Raw genomic sequence first — 25512 nt, 5'->3', positions numbered from 1 at the left:
GCTTTATTCTACGCCTAGTTCCCTTTACAGAATCTCCTGGCGCATCCTAGTGGCATCACATTGCAACTTAGATGCATTTTTGGCAATAGCGTTGTACGGGATCTGACGGCTCACTCACGCCAGGCATATCGCACTGAATGGCGTTTTGAGGCTAGATGAGCAAGGACACATCGGTATTTCAAATTAGGCTAGAACAAAATGTATGTATTTTTAAACTGTACTTTCTTTGTTACAAGTAAAAGAGTCTGGTCAGGGGGATTGGTGAATTTATTGTTACTGCTCCAGGCCATTTTCGCTGAGTAGAGCTCAGCCACCTCAGTGATATCGTTTTGTTATATTGCGGTATTGAGTACATTTTTATTGCTGTCATAAACAGACTTATTGGTGGGATTGGGACAGAGTATATGCTTAGACAAATATTAAGAAGCAGACTGGCAGTTTGCTCTAATTTGTAGGCTGTGTGGCAAAACAGACACATTTACTTACCTACAAAAATGTACTCTACAATTTTTTCGGTTTGTATCTCGGTAAATATCTCTCATGAATCTATCACCATTTTAGCAATAAATCTTGATCCGAGCCTCCAAGGCACAATACCTCACAACGTCATCCCACAAATCAAATGCAATGAGCAAACATCTGCTATCTTCTCCTGCTCATGTTCTCATTGTGCTGATTAAATGTGTAATTCGCAGTAAACAAATGGCACAGCAAATTAATTACATTGCACAATTGTGGTCTATTAAAGAGAAAGTCACCAGGCAACCTCCCTGTTTTTTTCTTTTTTACTGGCTGACAGTGTTTTATTCTTCGCAAAGCTTTATTTTCATAGCCAGCACATGCTACTGGAATGGTTTGTAATCTCTGTGACGTGTCATGTAAACCGAGGGGTATTTGTAAGTGAGCAAAAGTGATAAAGAGCACGAGCTGACTATTAGACTTAAGCTGGCCAAACACTGACTGCAGGACACTGCGGCCATCTAGGAGAGCAGGAGCGACAGCCTGATAATATACACTACATGACAGTTATTTATAGAGGTGATCTTTTTATAGCTTGAAGTTGGCTGAACGATGATGAGGTGGATCAGACATGTTTAAAAACTACTTGAACTAACCAGTTTTTCAGCCATGTTCAGGCTGTGAGCAATCATTATTCATGACCATACACTGAGCAATAACACTGCACAACAATGAAAATGTTTCCGATGTGAAAATAGTTATTTTTAATAATTACATCCAAATCAGGTGAACGGTGTAGGAATTACAATGGTAAGATATTCTCTGTAAAGCGCTGCGGAATATGTGTGCGCTATATAAATAACTGGTACTAATAATAATATATAACATCTGGGTTCTCACGTGCATGGAATAGAGATTCTAGCATTTTACGTGGAATCTATGGCTTACTGTGCATTTTCCCAGCTTTTACTGCGTGGGGAAAATGCAGAATAATTGAATAGCTCCGGGTGTGAAACCTAGAGTCTTTCCTTGCACGGTACACCCTCACACCAAATTGATTATGCCCCAGAGACTCCATATTATATTAATGATCCCCCATCAACTCTACATTACATTACTGTTATTCATTACATAAATAACAGTGGAGAATCAGTGCGAGGGGTGAGGTACTGTAGCAGAAGCAGAGTGACAGTTGGGGGATAGGAGGATGTGGAGAAAGCAGAGGAGAAAGTGAAGGGAAGAACAGGAGGAAAGCATGGCTGACCATTAGGGTATCCAGTCATTACGTCTACAGTAAAAAGGTAGACAATGTTTAGGTAGATATAGAAAAGATTTCTGGACTGCACAACCTGACTATATATATACAGTGGGAGGTGCTACCTGATGAGACTAATTGCAGGCACAGAAACAGACAGGTGCACAACTCCAAATCATCAATAATATATATAAATGCAATAAAATTTTGCAATCAATAGAGGTTTTTAGCATAATCATGGCCAAGCTTATGGGCCTACCCACCAATATCTAGGTAACCTCTTTCGGGTAGGTCCCTAACATACTAAGGTTCAAATCCAGAGCGCAGGACCCCCCAAAACCGGCCAGGCTAAGCCGCCCCAGGGCACCACCATAGTAAGAAAGGTGCAGTGTAAAGAGATAGTTTAGGTAGACAATACAAGTTAGACAGGCAATAGGTTGGCAGGGTCTGAAAGTCGACACACTAAAGGTCAACTGGTAAGGTCGACAGGTACAGAAGGTCGACTGGGTCATTAGGTCGACACAAATGGTCAAGTTTTTCTCTTTTTTTGGGATTAGGAACTTACTCCAACTGTTAGGGTTAGGTACTTACACCGACGTTTAGGGTTAGGCACTAGGAGGGAGAGTTAGGGTTAGGCACTAGAAGGGACGGTTAGAGTCAGGCACCTACCCCGACGGTTAGGCAACAGGAGGGAGGGTAAGGGTTAGGCACCAAGGGGAGGGTTAGGGTGAAGATTAGGGCTAGAATGAAAAAAAAAAGTGTAGTCCATTTATGTGTCGACAATTTGCGTGTCGAGTAATGACCCTATCGACTTTCTTACCATTCGACTTTTAGTGCGTCGACCTTGTCAACCTATTGCCTGTCTAACTTGTATTGTCCACCTAAACATTGTCTACCTTTTTATTGTAGACCTAATGATCCACACCCGACGATTAGAGATGAGGAGCAGATCAGCCCTGACTGGGGTTGCTGAAATGCTAATTTATATATATGGCTTGTCGTAGTGACGTGTAGTGAGGTAAATGGCTGGGGAGGCACTGGCTAGTGTCAGAGCCAGATTTACAGATACATATATGAACCTGAGGGTTAATGTGAGCATTATACAAAGGTGCAGCAGTAATATAGTGCTGGAAATTTGGGGTGTTTTGCTCAGTGTTGTGCAGAAAGATACTGCCACACGCTTTTTACTCCAGAGTTTTGACTATAGAAAATATTAGAATAATGCAAAAAATATATTTAGAATATTTTCTTTACATTTTTCTTATAATTTTTATAGTAAAAACTGTGGAGTATACCTAAGTATGACAGGTGAGGATCTGCCTCACCTGACCGCACATCACTGAATTGTTGTGCACTGAAGTTCTTTGTTGTTCGGAGCGGCACACAGCCACCTCCAGTTTGTGGTGGACTTGATGATTACACCAAATTTGAGCTGGCAGAGCGTGAGTCTATTCATATACTATAGTCTATATTTATGTAAGCAAGATTATCTTACAATTGTTTCTGTCTGATACTATCCAGTTTTATTTTAATAATGTCTGTTCACAATGTTCACATTATTATTAAGTATATGAGAATGTTTTTTTTTTCCTCATTAAAAATGTAGATGATTTGGTGCAGAATTAGAACAATGTTATGGCACAAGAATTGGCATGCACAGCATGGAGAGCCCCTGAGAATGCGCTTGTCCTCCCCTCGTCACTCCGAGTCCACAATTAAACGTTTTCTGCTGCTAAACTTCACGCCAACTCCTCCATTGTGCATTGTGGAAATGTGGAAATCATGCTCCACAATCCTTTTGAGCTGTGTCAGAAATCTTGTAATATTTGTATAACTCAAAGCAAATATTGGGTCCAAAGATGTATTTGTGCTGCGCTACGGTATATGTAAATTATCTGAATTGTGTGTAGGTAACAGGTGATCGTTATAGATACATTCATTAAAATGAACATCAAGCCATTTATTTCTTGCTCTCCTGAACTGTATTACCCATGGCCAGCAGGCTATTACAGCACCACCCGTATGAAAATGTAAAAGTGGAATTGAATATATTCATGTCTAGAAATAAGAACGCTTTTTGATGGTTTGTCTTTAAAAGTTAGCGCTCTTTGAAAAGCAATTGCAAATGTGACCTATTCCAAGCTGCAAGCAGCATCAGTTCTTCAGATTGCTAGACACATTATGGTATCCCAGCCCAGTATAGTAAATTGCTCCTTTAATATTCAGTGCATGTAAACCTTTAACCAATTCAGCAGTGAGCAGTATTTCCCTGGTCAGGACCCGAAATCACCTTTATGCACTCTACACACATATCCCTGCCATGGTTTCCATGGTAATAAGATATATTCTCAAGGACCCCTTACACATATTTTCAGCATCCCCAGGCGAAGATGATCTATTCCTGGTTGGTGTGTAGTGCGGAGGAAAAGATCATATTAGTAAGGCATGCCAGGGCACAAGAGTTATAATGCCATCCCTGGTCTAGTAACAAGTTGTATAATGAACTTCATTATACAAATTGTACTAGACCAGGGATGGCATTATAACTATTGTGTCCCATGCCTTACTAGTCAACATCTAAACTGGACTAGGTCAGAGTTAGGCAACATACATAGCTTTTCAGTTGTAGTGGAACTACATGTTCTAGAACACCCTGCCAGATTTTGTCTGACAAAGCATGCAGGAACTTGTATTTTTACAACACTTTGAAAGCTGGTAGTTGCCTAAGCCTGCACTAGGTCATTCAACATTAAGGAGTCTATTTACTAAGCAGTGTTAGTAGACAGAGTGAAAAGTGATAAGGTGCCAGCCAATCAGCTCCCAACTGTCATTTTTCAAACACAGCCTGTGAGATGAAAGTTGGGAGCTGATTGGCTGGCACCTTATCACTTTTCACTCTGTCTCCCAACACTGCTTAGTAAATAGACCCCTAATTATTGAATGATTGTTATTGGTTTCTGTGCACTTTTATATTTGCACTTTGTTAGTACATACGGATGTGTCGTCTTACATCCTTGCCGATCGCGCTACAAACCTGAACACACGTATTGCGCCATGTGATTAACCGCAATGGCGCACACTGTGATCGCACTATGCAATCCTATGGAGTTGTGGGTGCGAACGCAGTGCACGTATCAGCTTGCGGGCGCACGCCTCGCGCCATGCGATTTGCCGCGTACGCAGGAAACGTAGCAGGACACATCTGTAGTACATTCATATTTTTATTTCTATGTACCACTTATGCTGTGAGTCTGTTCTGTATGTCTACAACTTATCTGTGCTATGGATGTATAATCTTTAGAATGTCTTTGTAATTTTTATGTGTTCCTCTTGCAGTACAGGATTGGACAGCTGTATATGATTAGTAAACACAGTCATGAGCAAAGCGACCGGGGAGAAGGGGTGGAAGTCGTTCAGAATGAGCCATATGAGGACCCAGTGCACGGTCCGGGACAGCTCACAGAGAAGAGAGTCTACCTGAACAGGTGAGAATCCTCTGCTAACTGGTGTAGACTGTAGTGTTGGGCTCTGCAAAATAGCCTTTGTGCCACAAAAAATCATCTCAGTATTTGCGGATTTCTGCCAAAGCACAAAGTAAGATGTTTTTTTCCACAAAATTAGAGTGAGCAGATAGAGGGTGTAGAGAACAGGCACACTGATGTGCCTAATTTTTCACAAGCTCAGATATAGTGATCATTCAATACCCTCCTATATTTTTAATGGGGTGCATTTTGCAGTGTACTTTGGCAGAGAAGCGCATTTTTTAAGCTCTTTGTTCAATTACAAACCAAAATCTTCAAGCACACAAATGAGCCACAGGTTCTATAGACCAACCAACGGGATACTGAATGCTTCCCTTATAGACAGTCCCAATGTCACCTCAGGATTAATATAAAATGTAAATGCTTAGTGGTGAATCCATTAGCTGCTTTGTGAGTGAGGAGGCAGTGCTGGCTGAGAGCCTGGCCCCAGGGAGGAGAGGGGGGTTATGTCCACCCAAAGTACCCATGGAGAAGGTGTGTGAGTTAGGGAAAGCGATCAGGGTAATCATCCTCTATTAACAACCCTCCTTTCCTGAATATGCCACTGACTAAGCAAAGTATTATTTTAAAATAAAAAGAAGCGACTAACAGTTTATAATGTAGTAGAGATTGGGACTACTCGGGTTTTTCTGCTTCTTCGCACACCTGGAATCACATGTGCGTGGAGGAATCTTCCATGGCTTTTTTGCTGCACATTCAGTGCTCTATAAATTAGGTCCACAATGTTTTGCGTGGCATGAATTATTATTTTGGAGATACCAACTATAAATTTACTATAAATCAACTAAAGGCCCCCATACATCTGCAAGATTTGGGCCAGTTCTCCTATACCCAGGCGCCGAGGTTGGGGTGTTGGTGAAATCCAACATGTTGAATTTCACTGATTTGTCAATTCCAACCAAAATATAATCGGGATAAGCAATACAGGGAATTTAACCATGAAGAATTTCACCGATTCCCCAACGGATTGGCAATCATCGATGTCCACCGATCGGTATATCCGGATTGGTGGTTCCGGTCCGATCAAGGAAATGCACAGAAGATATATGGGGCCCTTAAGTACTTGAGAGAGGTAGGCATAATTAGTGGACTGAAGTCCAACAGCTGCAGACCTCTAGAAGGGGGAATTGCCAACCCGAAAATTTAATTATACCGGAAAAACTCAAACATCACTTTTATTATCAGAGTCTTGTTGATAATATATAGTGTATATATGTACAAATAAATTGTTAGAAGCTTTTACATTAGTTTGTATCCTTGTATCCAACAAGTGTTGCCTGAGTTTTAACATCGATAGTATTTATTAAGAACATTTTTCAAATACAGAAATGCAAAATATTCAAATCCCACTTTTTGTATATTTAAAAAAGGGAAAAAAAAAGGAAAGAGAAAACAAAAAAACAAAAATGAAACACACAAAATAAAATAGAATAAAATATAATAATAAAATAAAATAGATTTCAAAAAAAAAAAAAGGTGTGAGAGTTGGGGAGGGAAAGAAAGAAATAAAACAGAAAATCAATGAACAATGTCAAATAGAAACATCTGGAGACACAGTGAAACACGTATACAACAAATAGAACAAACTAAAATCCGAATCAGGTATCTTGCTGTGGCAAAACTTGGGAATCGGGAATAGGGGGACTAGGAATATGGATCTGTTGAAGGGCACCAGCTCCTTCAGTGACGTAAAGATGCCAAGACATCCATTTCACCAATGGAGAATTAGGTGAAGTAGAGTAGGGAACATCATAAGTCTCCATTTCAAAATTATACTGAATTTTTGAAAATACTCGCGATATAATGGAGGGATTCAGAGATTTCCACAATTGGGCCAGTGTAGCTCTAGCCACCAGCAATATTTGGGCTGTCAGATAACGTTCACTTTTAGGAATAGAACAGGGACACCAATTAAGCAATGCTAGAACCGGATACGGATTAACAATCATACCAAGAACTTTAGACAACAAGTCACATACCTCAATCCAAAAACCTCGAAGGATTGGGCAATCCCAGAAAACATGAAAAATGGTACCCTCCTGAGAACATTGTCTCCCAACAAAATTTTGAGCAGGAAGACCACATTTTGTGCAATTTAAGTGGGGTGAGATAGAGTCTATGGAGTAGTTTAAAATGCATCTCTATATGATTGGTACACCTAGACATGTGAAATGAATTAGTATAGATACTTTCCCATTGTAGTGGGGTAAAAGTATGATGCAAGTCAAATTCCCATTGGAGTTGCGTTGTAGACTTGTCGATAGGTATAGACTGTATAACCACATACCAATAAGAAATATCCCCCCTAGAGTTTTGTGAAGATAGTTTACTCAAGCTCAATGGAGGAGGTAGGGACAATGCTTTGGGTAATTTATGCATGTCGCGAAGCCAATGGGTTATTTGGAGGTAGGAATAGGCTGTAGTGGGGACTCTAAATGTTGTTTGGAGTTGGGAAAAAGACAGTAGAGAATCACCGAGAAAATAATCATTTAGAGTAGATACCCCATGGGAGATTCATAAGGTAAGGGAGAGATGGGGAATTAAAAAAGTCAACGCTTTAATAGATAAATTTCTAGAGGCTAGACCCCATTCCGCATTACATATAATGTATCCCATACCTTTAGAGCATCCACAATAGCTAGTGGGCAAAACTTAGGAAGGGGGCGAACCTGTTTTGGAAGCCAAAGCAGATCTGTTAGAGGGAATCCCGCCACTGTAGTACGTTCTAGGTCGACCCAGGGTTTGACTCCAGGGGGCAGGAACCAGTTGTGGAGATATGCCAGTATACAGGCTGATTGATACAAGGAAAGGTCAGAAAACTTAAACCCACCATATCTTTTTGGAAGAGCCATCTTATGGGCCGCTAACTGTGGTGGCTTGTTTTTCCAAACATATAATACCATTCATTTTTTAAACATTGTTAAATAGTGGGAAGGAAAAATCTAAGTAACAGTTCGAAATAGATACATTAATTTGGGAAGTATTGTCATTTTAAAGGCAGCGATGCGTCCCAACCATGATATCTTATAGGAGCCCCAGGTGCGAGCTAGCGCAGACATATGTGTAAACAGTGGCAGTAATTTAACTTCAAAGACATCTTTGACATGGGTTGGAATCTGCACACCAAGGTAAGTAAGAGACACAATATTCCAATTATAAGAAAAATTACGTTTGAGAAGGGATAATACAGACGAGGATATATTGATTGGGAGAGCATCGGATTTACATGTATTTAATTTGTAAAAAGAAGCTGCACTAAAATTATCCAAAATATTATGTAAAATGGGTAAAGAAGTTAAAGGTTTAGTAACAAATAGAAGAACATCGTCAGCAAAGAGACAAAGTTTGTGAGGACCACTCTGAGTGGGGTAACCAGGAAATTCTGTAGAGTCCCTGATTTTTTGGGCCAGGGGTTCCATAGCCAGAACAAAAATGAGGGGGGAAAGCGGACAACCCTGCTTAGTGCCATTAAAGATGGGGAAAGTGTTGGAGAGGAAGCCATTGCTAAAGACCCGAGCAGAGGGGTGTTGGTAGAAAGCCATTATTGAATCCAAAATGGCACCGCCAAAACCAAAGAGAGACAACGTGTACTTCATATAGTCCCAATTAAGTCTGTCAAAGTCTTTCTCAGCGTCTAAAGAAAGTAGGATGAATTGTTCCTGAGACAGCAATTGAATTATAGTAAACACTCTGCTGGTATTATCAGAGGCTTGTCGATCCAAGACAAAACCAACCTGGTCGGGGTGTATAAGCTGTGGGAGAAGGGGGAGATTCGATTTGCTATAAGCCGGGCAAATATTTTGACATCCGTATTTAATGACGCTATTGGTCTATAGTTTCTAACATCTGAAAGATCTTTACCTGGTTTAGGTATAGTAACTATTTTGGATTCCAAAAGTTCAACTGGAAAATGGCCTAGTTTAGTAGCTTCATTAACAAGGTTTACTAGAATACGAGCTAAAACAGCAGAAAAAGAAGTAAGTATAGAAGGTGTTAATAAAGCCATCAGGGCCTGGAGCTTTGCCCTTAGGGAGAGTTTTAATAACATGCTCAACTTCCTCTAGAGTCCAAGGGGCATTTAGTGAGGCTAAATCTTCCCTAGACAAAGATGGCAACTTCAAACTAGAAAAAAAAGAGGAAATAGTGTCACTAGTAGGTTCTGGGGTTACAGTGTCAGACGGTAAATCATGTTGCCTGAGTTTTTCAGTAAAATGTTCTAAAGCTGGGTACACACCTAAAGATGTCCTGTCCAACCATCCAACTAGTTGATTGGTTGGATTGAAAGTCTCGTAAGGTATGGGAGTAAATGACAATCAGCAATTTGCTCCCAAACACCGGAAAATGGACAAAAACTGTTGTTTGAACAAATTGTTTAGATCAAACATTTAACAAACTTGTCTGACGACCATTTTCATCTGTTTTCTTGCATTTAGGAGCAAATTGCTGATCATCAGTTACTCCCATATGTTACCAGATTTTCATTCCAACCAATCAACTAGTTGGCTGGTTGGACAGATAATCTTTAGGTGTGTATGCAGCTTAAGCCCTCATTAATATAAATCAGGTTTATGATTATTATGCATTGTAAAATATTTCAATGAGCCAGAATAGTTAAATTGCTGTCATTAGCTGTTTGAAACTATGTATATTATATTAATTGAAAGCATATAATTGGTTTCAGTCCTTAAATGTTATCATCTTGAATACGGAGTCCAAAATTCTGCTCTGTTTAACATGCAAACATGAGCTGCATTCACCTACAAACTACCGCAAGTACGGTATGGGTTTTCATAGGGATCAGTAGATCCCACCTACTAGCAGACTTTTTGTCCCACCAGACTTCTTCATCAATTGAAATATCTCCTAAGTCATTTTTGTTTTTTTTCATTCTATTTCGAAAGTAATGTTAATTGGAGTACTTACACTTTTTTGGCTTTCTGGGCCCAAAATGGCTGATAACAGGGACGGTATTTGCAGTCATGTAGATGACAAAGTTATATACAGTATTATATTCATCTGAATGTTAGACGATATTACATTGTCCAAATAAACTGGAACATTGTAAGAAGATGTAAATCAGTGTCAGCAGCAGGTGCCATCAAGCAGAGCTCTGTCAGGAGACGGCTCAGAGGGTGGTAGTATTGATGTGAGTTAATGCAGAACAACATCTGCAGAGGACGCGCCTTCGTTTTCTTGTATGTGTGAGACGTTCGTGCTGCAGTGTGTTCCCTTGTGTGTGAAGAATAGCTGAGGGTTGCAGAGCCGCGGGCCCCAGTGATGCTGACACAGCAGGACTCTGCATTGGCTCAGGGCCACTGGCTGCATGTCGGATAGAGAATCTGAAGCAGGCTGACGTTGGCAGTGACCCTGGGGTTTGTGCATCGTTGGCCACATGTGATAGTGTACTTCTTTTTAATCCATCATGTCCTTCAACTCGTAACTATCACACTCTCCTTCTATAACAATTCCCTTGAGGCACGGAAGTCTTTCCGAGTTCTCTTCTGAGGGTCACAACTGCTGAATCCATAATTCCTAATCTCCAGTACATCACAGCAACAATCTTATACATGTGTCAGACAATGGACACACTCAGGCAGAGTCTCATCTTGTCTAAGGCCATTAGCATTGCTTACAGAGTTCAGCTTATTAAATGTAGACACAAATGTATAGGCCAGAACTACAATATGTGAAACACCCAGCAAGAGTCACTAATATTCAAAGGCACGTTGTGACATTCTCACATATCAGCTAAGTAGGTGGGGAATGAGGAATGAGTGAGAGGGCGGATAGGAAATGTGCTTGGGGGGTGGTATAGGAATAAGATGAAAAAATTAATTGAAGGGGATTGTATTGTGGAATGACTTACTTAGATTAGAGGGGATAATGTCTGTAAGGGGGATAGGATATATATATATGTGTGTGTGTATATATATTATTAGCAGAAATGTAGGTTGTTAAGGAACAAATAAAAATGAACATGTGGGAAAAATGGCAGCAATTCCCCCATTGTGCATAGGTGAGTTGAGAATCATTCCCATTTTAAAGTTAGGGGCAGATGTACTAAGCTCTGGAAAGTGATAAATTGGAACGTAATAAACTACCAACCAATCAGCTCCTGTCATTTTTCCAACATGACGGTTAGGAGTAGGGTCGCAATCAGGGGGGGACGGCCGGGCCTAAAGTCCCGTGCCTTGGCAGAAAGGGGGCCTGGGTGGCAGCAGACTGGATAAGCACCGTCAACATATTGAAGTGGCTCCGGCCGCGAGCCAATTAGAGCTTGCCGACCGGCAGCCAATCAGGAGCTCCTGATTGGCTGCCGGTCCGCAAGCTCCTATTAAATTGCGGCCGGCACCAAATTGGAAATGTCACTCACTTAGCCCGGGCCTCTCTCTGTCCGTGTGAGTGGAAGCGTCAGCAGCGTTCCAGGAGCAGGAGAGCTGTCCGGCAACTGCCAGCCAGTGAGGAGAGCCCAGGCCGGGAAGAGTACAGCCTGGGGAGGGGGAGTAGCAGTAGTATTGGGGGTGGAAAGATATCTGTATCCGCTGCCGTGCGATGGTGAAGGTAAAGGGCTCAGAGGGGCAGGAGAGGCTGCTGGGATCCCACTTCCCATCCAGTAATTCTCGTGGAGACAGATAAGGCAGACTCTCCAACATGACCCGTTCCATTAGGTACAATATGCTCTGCTCCTGGACTTCTCTCTTAATTGATGATCATAGCCACCTGTGGTGAAACACCTGTCTCATCAATTACCTAGCTCAACACAGGTGACTGCACTCATAAATTAGGTGGGAAGTCCAGGAGCAGAGCATTTTGTACCTGATGGAAGGGGTCATGTTGGAGGGTAGGATAAGGTACAGAGACTCCTGCTCTCCCACCCTCACCCTTCTCTCCCACCCTCACCCTGCTCTCTCACCACAGCCCAAATTTAGAAAAATAAATGTTTTAAACTGGTTTATGCACCAGTAATACCCCACCCACATTATCCACAGCAATACCCACCTCTGACAAACTGCCCCCCACCGAAGGGGAGGGGCCCTGCCTATTTTGTGAGTCCCGGGCCCCACAATCTCTGATGGCATCCCTGGTTAGGAGTCGTGTAGCTGGTAGTTTATCACTTTCCAATTTATAATTTTGGAGACTTTAGTACATCTCCCCCACGCTCTATAAAAAATATATGCACTGCATTTCCTGGATCACTCCATTCTGTTGTATTTACATCTAGTATATGGGAGCTGCTATTCAGTCTCCATCTGTTCTGTTCTCTAAACTTCCTCTTCATAAACCCAGTTGTATATTAAAGCTTCTGTGCCAAATCAATCTTGTATCATAACTACGGTTTTTTTCTACTCATCACAAAAAACAATGTTTCTATATGCACAAAAATATGCCAGTGTAAAGGTGCCTATCCACTAGAAGACAGGCAAAAGACTGCACGATTACGACATTGTAATCGTGCAGTCGTTTGTCAGTCTGTGATGTGCCTACACTGAGCGAGCAGTCGTTCAGTGTAGGCACAATCAATCATCTGCAAACATGCTGAACCTGACGTTAACGTCAGGTTGACCAGCATATTTGCACGATGATAGATGTCTAAAAGACCAATTTTTAAACAATTTTCAAACGATTATCGAACGTTCGAATGATATCTTTATCATTCAATTGCTCATTTTAATCGTCTAGTGGATAGACACCTTAAGGAGGGTGTGGGATTGCCAGGCAGGTGACTGATGAGACTGTGGGCCTAATTCAGACCCGCACGCGAGTGCTGAGCGCTCGCAAGCGGGTCGATGTTAGCCCAGTGCCCGTCGTGCGCATGCGCGAGACCTGGATAGCGACGGGCAAGCCGTCGCTATGGGTCTCGCTACAAAGGGGCCGGCCCCACTGACATCACAAGTGATGTCAGTGGGAGTGCTCTCGACTCTGATAGAGCCGAAAGCACTCCAGAGCTTGCGGAAACGACACCCTCACCCACAGCTGTACGAGCGGCCAGGAGGCCGCTCTAAAAACTCAGAGGGACGGCCCTGATTCAGAGCGAGCTCTCTGTCAGAGTGTCCGGCTCTGAATCAGGGCCTCTACCCGTACCAGGGTGGAAGGGTAGAAATCTCTGTTTCTATACAGGATTTCTATACAGTTTTCTAGACTTTAAAGAAAAAAAATATTTTTATATATTGAAACACACACCGACCTTTCTACTTTTACATTAACCTACTAGTAATCTGTTTATAGCTTCCAACCTGTTGTGTGGGAGATCGATGATAACCCACAATGATTCCAGCCATATTCCATATATCACCTCACTGGGAAACTGGAGAAGTGTAGAATCACAATTACTTTCTAGGGAAAATTGCAGTTTGATTTATTTTGTTTTCTGCACAATGACCTGTGACAACTTGCCACTGGTAATACAATAACTGTCTATTTTCTGTCTATATTCCCCAACAGCAAAGAATTTAAGGTGCAGTATCATACTTCTACGGTTTTTATTACTGTTTTTCCTAGTTAGCGTAACATTGGGGTTGTTTTCATTGAGACTCCCACATTTTTTAAACTGAGTGCCAATACAAATTACCTATGTGGAAATCGCTGCTTGAACACAATTGTGGTAATGGGATGAGTACAGGATGCCCGTGGTTAGAATCCCGACAGGGTTTGAATACGAACACTTGGCGGTCAGTATTCTAACCCTATCCTAATAATAAAGGTGAGGTGCCAAACGTTCTCTTTCACAAATAAGTCAGACAATCACTAGTGAATTGTATACATTAAGGAGCTTCTGTAATAGCCTGTGAGATGCAGGCTCTGGCGAGATTCCGGCAAGTTTATCTGGTTTTGCCTTTTAAATGATTGTCGCTTTAAATCTATGAACCTGCATCTCATAGTGTATTACATATGCCCCTTAGTATGGATCTGGTATTTCAGGGTGTGTATGGGTGAATTTAGTGTGGATACAGTTTTAGCTATATATTGAGGATGGATCCAGCTTTCTCAACATACAAACATGGATCCGGGAGTTTCAATATACTTAGAATGAATACATCTTTTTCAATATACTTAGACTGATCAGCGGCGGCTTCCATTAGCGGCCGCTCATTGGCTGGGACCCACGTGGACTTAGCCAATGAGCGGCTCCTCCACGTGGGTCCCAGCCAATAAGCGGCTGCTAATGGTAGCCGCCGCTGATTGGCTGTCGGCCGGGAGACTGAAAACATTAGCAACACTGTTACAGTATGGTGATACATGCTGTTATAGTGTCTCCGCCCACAGAATTGGATATCTGCAGAGAACGTCGCAGGACATAAGGGTGAGTGATGGCTTTTTCTTGCAGGTATGTCCCTCGGATACTTTACGTTGACAAGTGGACGCGAACATCTGGCAGCAGGTAAGTCAGTGTATGTATGTATGTATGTAATAAAACTTTTAATTCACGGTGTGTGTAGTGTTTTTTTACTCATTTCTTTACAGGTGAACTACAGGTCCAAGCAGGCCCTGAATGCCCCGCATGCTGGTACTTGTGGTTCTCCAAGTACCAGCATGCGGGGGAGGCTTGCTGGCACTTGTAGTTCGACTGGAAAGACAATGTTGATTTATCTAATTTTACACAACACAGATACTATCAACCCGCCACCCACCACCCAGGGGTGGCAGGGATAGCCCCAGGCTATCAGCCTAGGCCAAGGGTGCTCTGGAGAGGGGTACCCCTTGATTGAAGGGGTACTCATATCCTCAGGGATCCCTGGCCTGGACTGACTAGCGGTAAGGACTGATGCTGTGGCTGGGGGGCCCGGTGAAAGGGCTTCCCTGGCTGTGGCATCAGTCCCCCGCTAGAAAGGGTCCAGGGCTGGTTTGAAATATAGGGGTACCCCTACGCAAAATTTTTGCCCCTATATTTTAAACCAGCCCTGTCCCACCTGCCTGGTGCTGTTGCCTAATTTACGGGGGTACCCTATTCATTTTGTACCCCATAATTTTAGGGACCAGGACAGCCTGCCTAGTCCGGGGCTGGTTAGTGTTTTTTTGGGGGGCCTCATGTCATTTTTAATTAAAAAAAAAAATTTCTTAACAATTACAACATAAGCAGCCAACACATATCTCACTGATATGTGCAGGCTGCTAGCTTGGGCGAGATTTCCAGTGAGAGAAAACACTGCAATGTCGGGTGAGAAATCTCATCTTCACTTGTAACTCGGGAGAGAAATCTCGATTTGCTTCACCATCGGAAAACTGACTTTCACCTAAACTCACTTCTTAGTAAATTTGCACAACCAAAAAAAAAAAAACCAGCCCGAGTTTCGGCGATGCAAATCGAGATTTAAAAAACCAAAACTCGACAAAACTCGATTCTTAGTAAATTTACCCCTAAAACTCAAGCATTTCGAAACCCCCTTCTAGAATTCCTGCGTTTGCCCCTGTTCCGGACTATAGAGATTCCCCACAGCTCTATGTCAATATGCCTCCTGTGTGCTAATGCATTCAATGTATTTAGTCTCCTTCGGAAAATCTGACTTTTAAATTCAATTCCACTTTAAAAGCTCCATCAAATATCTGAAAAGGAAAATCAATAGGAAGCATAAAAAAAAAAAATCTCTTTCTGTGGTAAATTAGAGTTTTGTGTTCCGTTCTTATTAAAAGCTGGAAAGTATTTAAGTGACAAATTATGCATTGGAAATGTTCAATTCAGAGAGGAAGAGGAGCCAAGACTATTACTTGAATTAAATATCTTCCATTGGAATGGCCGCAGGAGACGTTTATGAGTGTCAGAATCTTATAGGAGGAGTCCACAATAAAAATGTCTGCTTAACCCTACAGGAGGGGGGTTACCAATCATTTGTCTCCCTCCAAAATATTCACTACTTCATAACTTGGTGTGGATTGAATAAATGCACTGTATACCTGAAGGCCAATCGGGCATGAGCTTTCATCATAACAAAGCAGATGGTTAAAGGCAAAGCTCAAAACGTATTAATTGCTATGGGTTACAGCACATTTGTGCCCCTGGCATTCTAAGTCATATGGTAATAACATTACTAATACATTTGCATAGTAACATATTTTGGACTTTGTTACATTTTACAGTAATAGTTAAATTTCTTCTTTTTTTAAATCATACTTTAATTTGAGAGCTGCATCTTATTATTTACTGTATTGCTTTGAATGGTGATACAACTTTACAAAGTGTCACTGTAAAAAAATAACATACCTGCATGTCTTTCATTCTAAGGAAGCTGTTCATATAAGCATGAACCAGGGGCTGCTCAAAGGGTGGGCAGCAAAGCTATTGCCCAGCAGTCACCCTGCCAGCACCTTCCTGACTGTATTTGAGAAAATCGTCACAATTCAATCCTGGCCTAAGTTCTACTGGGATGTACACATCGACTCCTCGCCTATTGTATCAATATAGGGAACTGGTGACTATAGTCATGATCAACATCATGGACCAACCCTCGCTCAACCCACAGACTTAATGGCAGAGATTCAGGGCAGAGATTTTGTCTGCAACTGACAGGCTATTGCGACCCAACTGGAAGGTCTTTGCACTGAATATGTTACCCCTTGCCATATTCTGAGACTTTTCTTGCCTATGCAAATGATCCTGGGCTATGAGAGCTTTTGGATTGCTTATGAGTAAAGGGTGCACTGTGAATTGCTTGTTATGTGGGTTGTTGGGTTGCTATGTGATGTCCCTTCCCTTTTAGAGAGACAGATGATGCTTTATGATTACTTGCAACGGGACAGGAGTTAAGTTTTCTTGTATGTGAGTGGTGCTGCTACCAATCGTTCATAAGAGATGGTGATCTCGCTGCCTAAGGGCCTGATTCAGAGCCGGACGCTATTTGCGGTCGTTCGTTCAGAAAAAAAGGGGTGGCTATTCAAATGAACCGTTCGCTCTTTGCGGTCTGTTCACGCCTCTATGTCTGAACGAGCGAACAAAACTTGCGGTCGTTGTTTGGATAACTACGCCCCCTGGCCTCTCGCATCCTACGTAATGTCCGCTATTTATTAGATTAATCGAGTACATCGACCAGCGTATGAACTGCTCGCTATTCTTGTGGTTGGTTTTTCCTACCACAAATTTGCGAGCAGTTCTGACTATAAAATAACCCAGTGACGTGGTCAGTGACGCTGCTGTATTAATTCTGCACACCCATAAAACGCCCGTTTTGACCTTTAAGCACGCCTGCGTTCTGATCTCCACTCCCCGTTTTCAAGCACCTTCCCCTGTTACCACCCACATACGCCTCCTCCTGTCACTAATATTAGAAGGCATTCGCTATTTAGCGAACAAACGATTTTCGGCCACACTGACTGGTTCGCGGATGCGTATTATGATCTGTGCGCATGCGTAGTTGGGCAAACATCGCTCGGAACGAACGAGCGGCCGCTTACGAGCCGCTCTGAATCAGGCCCTGAGCTCATTACTCTATCTATTTGTGTGATGAAAATTTGATGTATCAATTAATTTTGAAAAGACAGTAGTCTGATCTCACATCCCCCATCCTTTTTGTTCCAATGTGTCATGCATCCACTGCTACTTTAGTACACTATTTGATACATTTGTTAAGTGATTAAGCAAAACAAAAACTTGCAACTTTACATGGGCTAGGTCCCTATATCACTTGGTGTGCATACTGCAGGGAGAAGATCGCCTTACATTAATAGGAAGGTTTGCACTCTGGTCATACGTGCTTCAGTATTGTGACCACTATCAGGCACTTGTTCCAATATCGTATTGTTTGGAGCCTGAATGACTACAATGCAAAGTTAAGATCTTGGCAAAATTGATAGCATCATTATCAACATGGCAGAAAATGCAAGAGATATGACTATTATTGGTCTATGTAAATCATTTTCAAGACAGCTGCATTATAGAAACAAATCCAGTCTCAGCAGAACTGTCTGGCTGGCAGTTTGATTCCACACATAATTATCTGCTTGCGGAATGAAATGGGGTGAAACTGCTGCTTAGCAGGAGGTGGAAACACAGCACAGATCTAATAACAGAGATGAAATGTTAAATAATTTCTTTCAAAGGAAAAAAAGACTTTTTTTGAGGGGAGATTTGTCCAAATGCAAGATGTATATCTAATTAATGTATTATGTAACAAGGGTTTGGGCAAGCAAAATGAATAAGCAGACTACAGCATACCATGGCAAGGTAATATTTATCCATGTAATAACTAACCCAACTTAATATATTGGTACATTGTAGTGGAATGGAAGCTATAGGATCATTACTTAAATAGTTCTATTTACATAGAAAATCTCCAATCCATATCACAAGTCACTGGCTCAGATAAATAATTAAACTATAGTAATATATGATATAGCTGCTGGGTGATGACAAATCGGAACAAAGTGCCCATGCCTGCTAGGGAGGCACAACCACATGCCCAAGATGGTGTGATCATGTTCACATAGACTTATGCAGGTTCTGTGGTAGTTCCTAGTAACCTGCTTATCTTATTAATATCTGTTTTGATCCCCTGTTTTAATCCTATTAAGAATGAATAACAGGTGAAACTAATCATGCATCATTTAGAGTGAAGTATAAGTTCAACATGAAAAATTGTATCTACATGCCTCTAATGAAGCTGGTCTACTCAATGAGACGTGTAAAGGAGGCTACACACATAGCAGACATATCTGCAGATCGAGTGATCTGCAGCTATAACTGTAGATGATGGACGTTCATATACAATGAACGACCATCATCTTCCAGGCCGTTGCGTTTCCCGCTGGCCTGGGGGTGGGGCGAGGGTGCCCCCCTCCCCGCCGCTGCATGTGTACGGGCAGTCGGCTGATCGCCTGTACACACTTGCCGATGGACAGATATGTCTGCAGATATATCTGTCCATCCACTGTGCAGCACAGCCGACGCAATATGTCTGTGAACGACGTCGTTCACAGACATATCGCGGGTACACACTGGCAGACAGGCACCAGATATATTGGCTGATCAATTGATCGGGGAATATATCTGTCACTGTGAGTGTGTACCCAGCTATAGGCCAGATGCACTTGGTCACTATTGTGATCACATCTTCTGGTATTTCATTAAAATCCTTCTTGATTATCCTCAACGGGTTACTTCAGTTCACTTCTTTCGAACCTGAAATATTCACACTGGTTGCGCAGCACTAGTTTCTCTACCATTGAGAGCTGCTAATTACTTAATCTACATGTTAAAAAACAATTGCTGTATTACACAGGACCTATCTCACTCCTCATCGTAGATATGTAATGGGACTGTTGGAGGATTCTGGATGTCTTCGTTGCGGAGCGCAGGACGCGGAATTGATGCATTGTTTATGGAACTTCCCAATTATACTGGGTTTTGGTGGGAAATTATGTCAATAGATATTTGGTAAATTGCCTTCCATTAACACCTGAATGGGCAATATTCGGTATCACACCTAAGGAAACTAAAGTACCGAGAGGGGTCAAAAAGTAATTATTATTTCAACGGCAGCAAAGAAATGCATTTTGCATGTATGGTTGCAGGCCACAGCACCTGCACTAACGATGTTTCAAGGAAAACTTTTCCACATCTTTCGAATGGAGTGGCTTCAGGCCACGATGCAGAAAGAAAAGTTCATTGAAATGTTCTTTTCTACTTGGGAAAGTTACATCGAAACATTGTCCCAATCATTGAAAGAACAATTAGAGAGATGTTTTAGGAATACACTCTGGTATGAAACACGTATCTGTGCAAGCTATCCCCCGATACTGTTTTAATGTATATAATTGTCCCAATGGGAGGTATGAAGAGATGTCAAGAACCCAGGCTCATATAACACGAATTTGTTAGTGTCATTTATATATATATATATATATATATATATATATTTTGTTTTATTAATTGTATTGCAATGATGTATTGGTGAAGATATTTACTGATTAGTTACTACATCGGTTACCAGATGTTTTTTGTGTGTATATGCTATAAGTATGTCACTGTTAATACCAATTTTATCTGTGTAATGTTTGTACTGTTGTATACAATTATTGTGCTTCAATAAAGAAATATTGAAAAAAAAACAAAAAAAAAACCAGTTGCTGGAGATGTGCTCTGGTGAGCCCAATGCAAGGGAACCGATGGTTTGAGATCCATTTTGGGACCCTTGGGACCAGCTGAAGTAGCAATGTTGGTAAAATTGCGGGACTTGATAAATTGCATGCTCATGGAGCAGGATTGGGTAGAATATATATGCTAGATTGTCCTTGGCTAGTTTGGCAGTATGAGAGGGAAACTCAGGCCTGGAATCTGAACTGGAATCCCAGCCGTTAGGGCCTCAAACTGATCGTACGGAACTCAGCCTTGGTATGTGGTGACAGGGACTCAAGGCTGGATGAAACTACTGGGAACTCCGAGTAAACTGCTGTAGAGACTAAATGCCTGATTCACACCCGGACGCTGTTTTCGGCCGCTCGCTGGGTAAAAGGGGCCGGTTATTTAAATCATGTGCTCACACTGCGTCGCGTAAAGCCACCCACTAAGCACTATGCGCTTGCACCTGTATAAAGACGCCCCTTTGATAGTGTGATAGCAGATGGATTGGTTACTTGAGGCACTTGACATAAGCGGAGCACTTTCTGGGAAACGGGCCCTTTTCCCTTTGGTCAGTAATGTAGTGTAGGGTATGGAGAGGTCAGTAATCTAATATAGGGTATAGAGTGGTCAGCAAAACAGGGTAGGGTATTGAGGGGTCAGTAATGTAGTGTAGGGTATAGAGGGGTCAGTAATGTAGTGTAGGGTATGGAGGGGTCAGTAATGTAGTGTAGGGTATAGAGGGGTCAGTAAAAATACTAATCCCAAGTACTTAGTACACTATTATTGAATTAAAAATGCAAAATGCTGGAAAACATATGCAATCAGTGTTTAAAAAAAGGCCAGAGGGCCTGATTCAGACCCGCTCGCGAGCGCTGAGCGCTCGCAAGCGGGTCGATGTTGGCCCAGTGCGCATGCTCGAGACTCGGATAGCGACGGGCAAGCCGTCGCTATGGGTCTCGCTACAAAGGGGGCTTGCAGTCGATGGTGAGTGACAGCACGCCCCCTTTGGTGGGCGTGCCTGGGGCGTGGCTGGCCAGATGGAGGCGTTCCCATGGGAACGCCTACCGTCAGGGGCCAGCCCCACTGACATCACAAGTGATGTCAGTGGGAGTGCTTTTGGCTCTGATAGAGCCAAAAGCACTCCAGGGCTTGCGGCAGATGAGACCCTACCACAAGGGTCTCATCGCAAGCCCGATGGTCATGACCATCGTGACCATCTTACTGGCCGCTCGCTATAACTGTGGGTGGTCAGACCGTCCGGTTCTGAATCAGGGCCAGAGATTCGATATGAGTCCTTGCACCACGTATCCTCATGCTTAAAGTGAGATATGTTAATTTTTTGTATGGGGGGGGGGATGCCAAAAGAAATTTTCACACTGGGCTCCGCTTGGTCTAGAACCGGCCCTGTTAGCGTATCAGAGACTGGATGGACTTTGCCAAATAATTATTATATACACTAGTAAAGGGTCATGGTCAGTATGCCAGGTCATCTGAGTCTGCCCCTTCTCCGCCCAGTCCCACTCCTTTCTCTGCTGCTCTGTCCCACCCCATCACCCCTGCTCTGTCCTGCTCCCCTCTCCGTTCCGCCCCCATATTTAGCCGGTTCCCAGCAGCCCGGCTGGTTCTCCTCCTCTCCAACTAGGTCTGTCCCTCTCCCTAGCGGTAGAGCTATTGGACGGGTGGCGCATGCTCCGACTCCCACTACACATGCATGTTGGAGATAGGACAGGCCTTAGAGAAGTATTACATAGATTATATTAAGTTGCCAGTATTAAATGATTGCTAATACGGCCAATAAAAATGTATTTATGATGAGAAAATACATTTTATTATATGGGCACCATTTACAGTGCCAAAAAATATTTGTTTCCCTGTCATAAACACATTTTTATTGGCCTTATTAGAGATCAGTTATCATTTAATATAGTAATATTGCCTCTAATACATTTATTACATAATATTGCACCGAGCGCGAGACAGGGATTGGCGCTGGCTTGACAGAGCAGCTCTTCGCTATGATCAGTGCTCCTGCTCACAGGAAAGCAGGGGCACATTCCGTTTGTTTCCCCACTTTCTTCTTATTCACAAGCAGCGCTGTACCTCTAGCAGCTGGCCCCACCCCCGGGCTGGGATCAGTAACACCACTGGACAGATTCTCCCCTCTGAGCCCTCTCCCTGCCTCTGCCCTTCCTTCTACTCCTCCCTGTCACCACCCCCTCCCGTTCCTCTCACTTCCCCTTCAGGAGCCAAAATGTGTGAGGTATGAGGAGCAGCAGCGCCTGCACTGAAGGAGCCCACTGTGTACTGCATAAGGCAGGGGTGGCCAGCCAGAGGCAAAGAGACAAAAAAATATGCGTGGTCAAGTTGAAGAGACGATCACATGCATGCGCCGAAGGCACGTGCGCAAAAATGGGGCATAGCCTAGCTGTTACAAGGCAACACCCCATTTTTGTGCGCACTCCTTTGGTATGACATTTGCAGGAGCATGACCTTGTGTCACATCCCCGTTTTTAGTCACGCTGGCGGCGAGCCCAAGTTCCCGATATAATTTTTTCAATGTTGAAGTGAAAGAAAAAGCCAGAGCAATATAGGAAACATTGAAATGGCCACGTTCACATAAAATACACAGAAACAAGCCAGATCCACATAAGATATATTTAAAATACATATCCACATAAAATACATATTGAAATCCAGAACCACATAAAATACATTGAGAAAGCCAGTGCCCATTATGCTGTGCCCCCTGTAGTTGTGCCCCATATGCAGTGCCCCTCTGTAGTTGTGCCCATTAAGCAATGCCCCCAGTAGTTGTAGCCCTTATGCAATGCCCCCTGTAGCTGTGCCCATTATGCACTGCCCTCAGTAGTTGTGCCCCTCCTGCAATGCCCCCAGTAGTCGTGCCCATTAAGCAATGCCCCCAGTAGTTGTAGCCCTTATGCAACGCCCCCAGTAGCTGTGCCCATTATGCAATGCCCCCAGTAGTTGTGCCCCTTCTGCAATGCCTCCTATATTTTTGCCCATTAAGCAATGCCCCCAGTATTTGTGGCCCATATGCAGTGCTCCCTGTAGCTGTGCCCATTATGCAATGCCCCCAGTATTTGTGCCCCTTAGGCAGGGCCCTCTGTATTTGTGTCGCTTATGCAGTGCCCCCTGTATTTATGCTCCTTATGCAGTGCCCCGTGTAGTTTTGGCCCTTATGCAGTGCCCCTTGTATTTGTGCCACCTAAAGTTGTGCCCCTTAAGCAATGCCCCCTGCATTTGTGCCCCCTAAAATAGTGCCCCTTACGCAGTCCCTCCTGTATTTGTGCTGCCTAAAGTAGTGCCCCTTAAGCAGTGCCCCCTGTATTTGTGCCCCTTAAAGTAGTGGCCCTTAAGCAGTGACCCCTGTCTTTGTACCCCCAGAAGTAGTGTCCCTTAAGCAGTGCCCCCTGTATTTGTGCCCCATAAAGTAGTGCCCCCAGCCCAGTACTTACCTGACCACGCTGGCTCTGGGACCTACTCTGGATCCCGCTGACGCTGCCTCGCTCTGACTGGATCTAACTAGATCCAGCAGGCATGAAGGGCAGGATCCTCACATGACGTCACCCGCGCAATGCATCACTGGGAGAGCTGGCCTCTGAAGTGATCAGATGCTTCTTTAGTCTCTGATCCCTTCCTAGACCAGTTATCCCAGTTCCAGTGGGGGGAGCCACATTTTAGAAACAAAGGAGCTACAGGCTGGCCATCCCTGGCATAAGGCAAGCTGGCTACTATGGAGGTGCTGCTGGTGGTCTGCTTCATCTCCCCGGGCTACTTTCTGCTGAGATTAATCAATCTGGCTGTGAAACTCTCCAATGTAAGTGTCACAGTTGGTGTCTGCGAGTTACCTGTATCAGGTGATGAACTGGAATCACTGGAGGCCGACTGGACTGGAACCATGGGTAATATGAATAGCTCTTTTATTAGAAGAAGTGGGTAGCAGTGAGAACTGCCTTTGGTGATGAGTGTCTGGAACTGGAAACTTGAGACGTTGGAATGAGACCAGAAGAAACTTGGAGGGACCGGACTGGGACCGGCAGGTAGGCTGACTGAGCTGGTCGGGTTACTAGTAGATGGGCTTGCAGATGGATGGTAGCGTAGAAACTACTTGTTGTGGCTTGGGAGGCCGTGGGTAGACGTTGGTAGCTGGGTGGCTGCGTGGAGTGGCTGGAGAGCCGTGGGTGAGAGATGGTAGCGTGGAAGCTACTTGGAGCGGCCTGGGAGCCGTAGGTGAGAGATGGTAACGTGGAAGCTACTTGGTGCGGCCTGGGAGCCGTGTGGAGAAGCTGGTAGCGTGGAAGCTACTTGGTGCGGCCTGGGAGCCGTAGGTGAGAGATGATAGCGTGGAAGCTACTTGGAGCGGCCTGGGAGCCGTAGGTGAGAGATGGTAGCGTGGAAGCTACTTGGAGCCGTAGGTGAGAGATGGTAGCGTGGAAGCTACTTGGAGCGGCCTGGGAGCCGTGGGTGAGAAATGGTAGCGTGGATAGCAGAGCGCAGCAGGCTTACGGATAGCACTGGTCTAGGAACCGGCAGGAGCCTGGGACATACTGGTACACAGAGGTACAGCTAAAGCACAAGTAGTACACCACGGAACATAACTAGATGTTCAAGCACTGAGTGCTATTAGAGGAGGATCTATATACCTAGAGTCTGGCAGCGATTGGTGGATACAGACAGGTGGTCTGGCAGTGGCATTCAGAGTGGAGCAAGGCACAACATACAGAGGGAGTAATCATCTCTGCAGCCCTTGAGAATCAGGACCACACCTGTGATTCCAATTAAGACTAGCAATGCTCACAGACAGGGCAGAGTCCAGGTGTTTAATCAGTGTGGGGGGAGAGCAGCCTGCACACACAGAGATGTTACAGCCAGCATAATTCAGCCAGAGCAGATGTCCCAGGAGAACCACAAACACAGATCCATGGAGCAGCTGGCAGAGGTTAGTCACAAAAGGTAAAAACTAGCCAGGATCGTGACAGTAAGTCTGCAACTGTGTGTCCGTCTAGTTCCTGCAGGGTGCAGGCAGCAAAAGGGTCCAACGCCCAGGTCAGAGGTTGTGGGATGTTTATGTTTGCAACTAATTACAATGCATCTTCCTCTTCCCATTCATTGACAGCCTGGTCAGGGAAGGGGGGAACCTTTGGTCTTACAACCTGATAAGCGTGCAGTGTGTCTATTCTGTGTCC

At 43.5% G+C, this 25512-nt stretch overlaps 1 protein-coding gene across 1 annotated transcript in view; it reads left to right on the top strand.

The window, feature by feature from the left end:
- Window positions 1-25512, top strand: part of PITPNC1 (phosphatidylinositol transfer protein cytoplasmic 1) — a 285340-nt gene that overhangs the window by 164342 nt on the left and 95486 nt on the right. The window contains exon 3 of the mRNA XM_088468531.1: window positions 5051-5199. Coding sequence (XP_088324657.1) covers window positions 5051-5199 — 149 coding nt within the window. The remainder of the gene's footprint in view (window positions 1-5050; window positions 5200-25512) is intronic.

The sequence above is a fragment of the Taudactylus pleione genome, unplaced genomic scaffold (assembly GCF_031769625.1).
Source record: "Taudactylus pleione unplaced genomic scaffold, aTauple2 ptg000012l, whole genome shotgun sequence".
In the NCBI taxonomy this organism is placed as follows: Eukaryota; Metazoa; Chordata; class Amphibia; order Anura; family Myobatrachidae; genus Taudactylus; species Taudactylus pleione.
This window is presented reverse-complemented; position numbering and strand designations above follow the sequence as displayed.